This window comes from Ammodytes marinus (assembly GCF_949987685.1).
Source record: "Ammodytes marinus genome assembly, contig: scaffold_597, whole genome shotgun sequence".
NCBI classification, from domain to species: domain Eukaryota; kingdom Metazoa; phylum Chordata; class Actinopteri; order Uranoscopiformes; family Ammodytidae; genus Ammodytes; species Ammodytes marinus.
Genome location: NW_027648599.1, coordinates 1 through 8,156, shown reverse-complemented (window position 1 = coordinate 8,156; position 8,156 = coordinate 1). Strand labels below are relative to the sequence as shown.

The window sequence follows — 8,156 nt, the reverse complement described above, 5'->3', positions numbered from 1 at the left end:
ACACACACACACACACACACACACACACACACACACACACACACACACACACACACACACACACACACACACACACACACACACACACACACACACACACACACACACACACACACACACACACACACACACACACACACACACACACAAGTGATGGATGCAAAATGTGCATGACAAAATGTGATCCTATCCTTAAAGAAAACAAGAAGCGACAGTAAACCACTGATCCATCTGAGAGAATGGAGAGGCAACTAACTGACCAAGTCCTGCATAATATAACCCCTTCCCCCTAAAACACTTTACCTTTATTAAATATTTATCTGTATTCATGTAAAATCAATAAAAAAATACACATAACAGTCAAGGATCTAAGCGATCAATAGCAGTCCAAAGGTTTTAGGCAAATAAGCAACAGCTTATTCATGGTAAAACATTATTAATATTATTGTTACTCATATAGATTTATAGATATATATATATATATAAATACAAATATATTTATAGATGTATTTGTTTAAAGTCTGCAAGCACAAATAAGCTGCATTTATTGAACTTTAGTATAACAGTCAAAGAGAGGATGGCTGATGATGAGGTGAAATGGGAAGCAACCTCAAGCGGTCAGACTACCCTGTTTATTTTTAGTTATTTTCATTTAAATGAGCCTTTACTTTTCTTTACTTCTTCTTTAGTCCCTCCCCCCCCCCCAAATCAAAAGGTTTACTGAAGTCACTTCCTGTCCCTGTGCTGAGTTCCTGTCAATCTGAGAATGTAGAGTGAGACACCGTTCTCATCCCCCAATGGAACCAGGATGTCAGATGAGCACTTTAGCAAAGATGTCCTCATTGTGACAAAATCACATTCACAATAAAGCTTTCATATTTTATATAACTTTTTTTTTTTTACTATATAGATATTTATATACCTTTTTCTGTTTATTTTCCCACCTGTGTCTCCCCACAATGACAGTGCGCTACAAAAAGGAAAAAGCGCAGCTGCATCTCAGGAGTGGTAACCCATGACGACACGCAGCTAGCACGCGCAAAACATGGCCACCGGATGCAGAGGGGGTCCCTCACGCATGAACGGCTCTTCAACACGTCTCGACAGGTGCCAATGAGAAACCTAGTTCGCCTTGCCACTTCGAATCCTTTTCACATCAATTTTTTTTGTTGATCTTTTGAGTTTTCGACTGGCCAGTGGTTACAACACAATGCTCCACAAAGGAGAGAGAGAGAGACAGAGAGAGAGAGAGAGAGAGAGAGACAGAGCAAGAGAGACCCAACTAGCACACACAGGAGCCAGAGACCTCCCCCCAGTCAGAGCTGTCTCAGACACAGAGAGAGAGAGAGAGGCAACATGCCCCCCCCTTAAAAGAGAAGCGAAAAGCTTTGCCGCTCGCTCACGGGCGTGGGCTCAGGCACAGAGGGAGCGGGTCAGGGGGCCAGGCGAGGCAGGAGGACAGAGATGGGCAGGGCCCAGCAGAACACAGACAGGCTGTGGAGCCCGGGCTGAGAGCTATACAGGGAGGTTTTACGTGAGGAGATCTTGGGGAAGTTGGGGTTGGGCCGAGACAGCCACTGGATCAGGATGTTGCCGTTCTTGTTCAGGTCTGATGAGCCCTCTGCAGAGACAAGAGAGGAGAGAGGGACGGAGGCGTCAAAGTGACCTTTTCTTTGTTCTCTATACTGATATCAGGGCCTGCTTGTCTCTATGCATTTAAGGAACTTCACAGATTATTTCAAGCAATGACAAAGATGAGGCAACATGTTTATATTAATGCTAAAAAGATTTGGAGGTTCCTTAACACTCACTGGCACATGGATCCATGCGACAGACTCTGATAGTGTCGGGCTTGCTGTCCAGACACAGTCCGATGGTGTTGTCCCTGGTGTGGCACAGAGCCTGCCTCTGCTGGGTGCCATTACCACAGCTCACCGAGCACTGGAATTAAAGTACATGAACACATTGTAATAAACCAATTGGTAAATATCGTTATAAAAGGTTTACAAAATGCAAAAAAAACAAAAAAACAAAGCCATGTAAAGAATATCAACATTATGATTATTTTATCATATTATGTATTTGGTATCCTTTACTGTGAGGAGCAACAGTTAAGATCACATGATCTGTTTCTCAGAGGATTGTCAAAATAGCCTAGAATAGAATTCTGAGCGAGTCCTGTGACAGTTTAAACTCTAAATGCCTCAAAAAATACCAGCTATTGGGCTGCAATAACAAAAAAAAAATAGTATTTTTTCAGAAAATAGATCGGCCAAATATTAATTTTCTGTCTGATTTGTGTTGAGTCATGTCCTGCCTGCCTACCTGTGACCATGGCCCCACTCTCCACTGTGTGGGGCAGGCGTGGCGGTTGCAGGACCTGCGGGCTTCTGGCCGGTCGTCGTTGCAGTGTTTGTTGTGTATGGAGCGCGTGGTGTTGTCATCTGACGGCTGGACACAGCTGACCGGGCGGATTTGCATGCCGGTCTTTCCGCATGGTTTGCTGCAGTTCTGCCACTCCCCTGTCACCCAACTGGGGAAGAGGGAAACAGGAGTTGTGAGGGCATTCGAAAAGTCACAGTGCTTAACTAACAATGGAATAGGAGGGGAGCAAAATGGCCTAGCTAAAAAATAGGAAAAGCCTCACAATTTTGTTTATTTTCTACATTTTGTGACACATGAATACAATGCATACATGGGTGGAGGGCAGGACTTCTGGTTGCAGTCTCTGGTGTCTCCTCTGGGCTTCATGTTGGATTTGTTACAGAAGCTCTTGTGGACCATCTTACTGTCAACCTTCCGTCTGCAGCCGTATCTCAGGTACTGCTTGCCTATGGACGAGTGGTTGGAAAGTGTGACCGAATGTTAATGCACAGACACATAATGATAGGCATGCAGAATACACACAGTATATTCTTTGCTCTGCTGTACCTCCACCACAGGCCCTGGAGCAGTAGGACCATCTCTTTGGAGCCCACTCATAGGCACTGTCCTCCACCAGCATGTTGTTCTGGATGGCAGAGTCGATGTCTATGTTCATCATGTACTTATAAGACAAATTCACGTCCTCGTCCCCATGTAACTTCATCTACAAACAGAAAGATCATCGTAGAATAAGTGAGAGAACTTTAGATCATTGATATTAGAATGACATGCTGTGTTCAGCCACACATCACTACTACTATAATGATATTCATTTCAATGTGTACCATGATCAGAATTCCGTGTCTGAGGGGCCCAGTGGTCTGAAGAGTCTCCTTGTCGTTGTCATTGTCGTATTCCCACTCCACGCCTTTTTCTATGAGCGAGCGGGAATCTGGGTAATCGTTTTCCCCGTTTAGGAAGAAGAGTCCAGATGCTACGTTCTTTACGGCTGCAGACAGGGGTGAGCAATATACATTGATTAGACTTGAACCATACATACACGTTTACAATAACAACACAATATATGCATCCAGTAAGGGGGGAAGAAAAAAAAATGTGCCATTTCAAATACCTAAAGTGTGTGAAGTTGATCTCAGCTCTTGGATCAGTAAGTGTCTCGCTCCTCTGGGGATTTCAAGAACTTTGAGGAAACCTGGAAAAAAAAAACCCCCACACATCTGTTTTAGTGACGTCAACACAGTCAAAAGCTCATTTTACACTTTCCGGATCTGAGCCTCGGCTAATCCAGTAAAGAACTCAACCAGCTACCCTTGCTCACTGGTTCAAACCCATTACGGTCTTGATTTTCATCCAGAGTAAACGTCGTGTGCTGGGAATTTTCATGATGTAATAAAAGGTCCGTCCTAGAGTCAAGAGTTAAATAATAGAGTAATAAATATAAGCCAGTAAAGTGAGGATTGACGTAACCTCTTGGCAATGCTCAATTCACATGGAAACATGTCCACACAGCTCTAACTGAAGGTCTGGACATTGTCACAAATCCACCTCTAGAGGGCAATGTTTAGCTGCACAATACTTAACATGTGTTGGGGATGCGTACAGATAATAAGGCCGGCCGGCTATTTATCCTGCTGTACTTACCAGCTTGATAGACAGCTGCTAAACCAATGGAACCGAGTCAAGTATGTCCTAGATTTAAATAAGGATTATTGAGGCTGTTAGTGTGTGTTTACCTTGTTTCTTGGCAGTGCGTGTGATGGTGTCTTTGAAGGTTTTGCAGCTGGAGTTGTCTCCCCCACACACTCCACACTTGTCCTCCTGCTTTGACGAGCCCACCGCACCATCACAGCCCACTTTCTGTTTCATGAGGACATGGAAAGTTTAACACGTGTGGATCTGAATACATGCAGCTGTGGTGCTATACACGCACACACACACACACACACACACAAATACACACACATAACGTCACTCACCTCACACTCGCCACGCACACACACACTGTGCGGGTCCTTGTATGAGCAGCGTGTGCCATCTAGAACCATTCTCTGCGTGAAGACCACATCTCGTGTCTCCTTGGACTGGCAATGCAGGTGGCAACGTTTGTTAGCTGGGAAACAAACAACACACACACACACACACACACACACACACACACACACACACACACACACACACACACACACACACACACAAACACACACACACACACACACACACACAAACATGACCCAATTAATTTAAATGAGTGCCAGGATGGCCCATTTGTGATGCATTTTGATGATGTCATATTTACAAACAACACGGCATTATTATTTTTTATTTTCTGAATAAGCGCTCGTGAGCCTCTGTCTCGTGTCTGTCTGTGTGACTCATACTACAACTATGTGAGCCTCCAGAGACAAAACCTGGCAGTTCATCTGAGTGTAAGAATGACTCTCGCTTCAGTTATTTCAGATGGACATAATCCAGAGACACTGTTTTATGCTGCTTTGACACTAATAAGCAGGGGGCTGACTAGCTACTGGAGAAGTATAATGTGTGGAGAAAACATACTTTTCAAGTTGAACTGAGGGTGAATGAACTGAAAGAATTATTCGTTCAAGATACGCTGTGACAAACAAAGGGGGCTGGTGCCGTGCTTTGTAATTTACAGGTGCAATTATACTTATGGGTCACATAATACATTTATATCATTATTTACACCTTTAAAAGTGGAACATATCTATATCAGTGGCGTGTGCACAACTTGACCTTAGGTGCGTATCTAAAACTCAATAAGGCAGTGACACCTATTGAGCGGTTGGACTTTTCAACCACAATAAGGCATTTTAATACTTCTCGATAATGTAAAGAGCTGTTAAACATTAAGTGGATAACTGAAGAACTAGAATAGGATCCCATTGTTTGTCCATATGCAAACTGATACATGGATGGAGAATGAGATGGAGGAGGACGGGGTTAGTGAGGTTCAAATGCCTTCAGATTGGGTGGAGAAAGAATACCAAGTTCAAAGAAGATTGTTTTCAAAGAGATGGTGTGTTTTTATGGGAGGGCGTAGTCGTGGCTCTCAAAGCTGTACTCAGCCTCAGCTGGACAGCCAGATGTCAATGACCTTAGCAGAGCACAACCTATATATACCAAAGCCACTAAAAGCCAGCCGCGTTCCACAATCATGTGTTTGCTTCCTCTTTTTGGTTTTCATTCTTATTTTACGACTTCCACACTGTATCATCATCACTGAAGGGTTTGTTATTCCCAGCCTGGTATCTTTGTTATGATGGCAGCCTCTATTCTCCATCAAACTACTTTATCCTCTTCCCATGTGTCTACACTCACAGTCGGGGTGTTCGTAAGGCATCCAGTGGTGCTTGTTGCTGTGCGGTTCAGAGCGCGGGTCCCAAGAGTGGCACTGATCCTCCCGCGTGTCACTGTAGATATCCTCACACTCCTCGGTGTTGCACATCTGGAACTGATAAGTCGCTCCAACGCATGAACGCCCGCCGTTGGCTGGTCTGAATGGAATGCAGGGCACGGGACACAGGTTATTTGAAAATATATGTCAAGTTTCAATAAAAGCCAAAATCATTGACTTTTATTTAAAAAATATTGTCTGGAAATGTTACATTCAACACTTGATCTGATCTATGTTAATGAAAAGAAAATAGCCTCTATGTATTATCACCATCTGCAGTTAGTGCAACAAATATTAAAGGTTAACTATCAAGGGCTCATTTTGAGATATCATTTGTTAAAACAAATTTAAATCACAGATGAAACTGCAATTTTATTACTTTTTTTAACCAACTCACACATGTACACATACACATTGGGATACACCGTTTCATACCTAGGATTATCACAGTCGCGTGTGCGAAACTGCACGCCTCCACCACAGGTGCGGGAGCACTGGCCAAACTCACTCCATGAACCCCAGTTTCCATCTTGCTTAATGATGTCAGGCGTCAGCCAGATGCAGTGACCTTTGAAGCAATGCTGCAACAGGCAAAGAATACAAGACGCGGTTGCTATTGGGATACAGCGTGCCATCAAATCACCTTTCTGTAACAGAAAGGGTATAAATACCTTGCCATTCCCACACATGGTGCCATCGATGGGTGGTCCTTTCTTGGTCTTGCAGAAGAAGGGATTGTCTGGGTGGCTACACCACAGCTGCTTACACGGGTCAAATGTGCGATACTGCAGGGCACAGAGAAAGAGACTCCTTTTTACAATCAAAGCCAACCATCATGAGACAAAATACTAATTAATGAAAATAAAAATAGAGATGAGAAGAGAAATATCACCACAACAATTACCACAACAGTGTTATACCCAACAATAACCACAAAGACTCTGCACTGTCACTGTACTGTACACTACGCTCCACTGAGAAACACACAGCCATTCATGCAAACTAAACCAAAGGATGAGAGAGAGACAAGACTCTCAGATTGAGACAGCCCGTGGTTTACTTAGGGCACAATGGAGGTCAGAGGACAGAGGGCACAAGGTTAACAGGCCAAAAGGTGAGGTGCCATTGACCTCTAAGAGGGCCCTAGACACAGATAAAGGACCAAATTGTCTTATATAAAGCATTGATGAGGATTCCACCGAAGTGACCTGCAGTCCAGTTTCTGAGGGGCCGTGCCCTCCTCCCTCCTTTCCACAGACTTCCCTACCCACTATGACCCCTAGGGGGCCTTTGCAGGTCAGAGGGCCAGTCACAATCAATGGCTAGACTGTGGTAGGTAATCACCAATGGCATCAGACTGGAGGATCCTAAAAGCTGAAGTGAAACATGGAAAAACAGCCTCTGTTCTGGCTCAGCCATTTCTCCTTAAATGGGAAAGACATCTTTCCAACCTTTTCCACTGGTTCAAAGTGTGCCAATATAATGGGGCTCTTCCTGCCAGCGCTGCCTTGATTTAACACAGATTTACAGGAAAAGAGTCGGGGTATGGTACAGTTCAACTGTTTAGCTGCACCACAGCCACTCAACCAGTAGAGTCAAAGTGTTTTAGGGATTTTATTGCCACTTTTTCTGGAAATGAGCGTTTTAGAATCCTGCAGACTAACGTCCAAAATATGACGATGGGTAGAACAGAGAAACAAATACAGTAAAAATGAAAAGTAAGGAGCAACACTACGAACAATTACAACCTCAGAGGACAAATAGAGAAATGAAAATCTGAGTCAAAACAAATGACGGGCCACATGTCTTCCGGGAGGTGGGGTTACCTTACCTGCGTTCCTGACTGGCCCGCCTTTTGTAGCTGAAGGGAATGGGTTTGACAAGAGAATAGAGGGTAATCTAGCAAGGTGTGCAAAGCCCTTGAACAAGCCCTTTGTCAATCAAGCAACAGCTCCCCAACAGTGTGCCACAGTGGCTTCACAGTCATATATTGGGTGAGGGGTGACAGGAGAGAAGTAAGATGCCTAGCAAGTTGCTGAGGCTGGATGAAGCTTTTCTCCTAAGTGACGCCTCGTGTTAACAAAGATACTCTTTGTGGCCGCTTTATTTAGATGCACACCGTGGTATCAAAGTAAGTGTTTTGTTAAAATAAGAAAAGCATTAGCATAACTGACATGAATATCAGAAAAAAAGAAATTGCTATAAAAAAAAAACAATTACCTGCTTTTAAGCAAGATGCCAATCCAACCAGTGGGCGGGAGAGGAAAGCAGTGGACATCAGAATAATGTCAATAGTTTTATACGTGTTATTCTTTCATTACAATGTAGATCAGAGATAACAAACTAACTGCTGGTT

General features: G+C 43.7%; 1 protein-coding gene across 1 annotated transcript; it reads right to left on the bottom strand.

Moving 5' to 3' along the window:
* Nucleotides 1-1,433: 1,433 nt before the first annotated feature.
* On the bottom strand, nt 1,434-7,661 carry LOC307270269 (A disintegrin and metalloproteinase with thrombospondin motifs 2-like; the record flags this gene model as incomplete). Its single annotated transcript, XM_080054155.1, has 13 exons — nt 1,434-1,621; nt 1,812-1,941; nt 2,326-2,533; nt 2,696-2,831; nt 2,932-3,088; nt 3,210-3,373; nt 3,497-3,577; nt 4,119-4,242; nt 4,362-4,495; nt 5,725-5,900; nt 6,236-6,381; nt 6,472-6,585; nt 7,632-7,661. Coding segments are annotated over 13 exons (1,788 nt in total), but the record flags the coding sequence as incomplete, so codon positions are not given.
* Between the last annotated feature and the right edge of the window lie 495 nt (nt 7,662-8,156).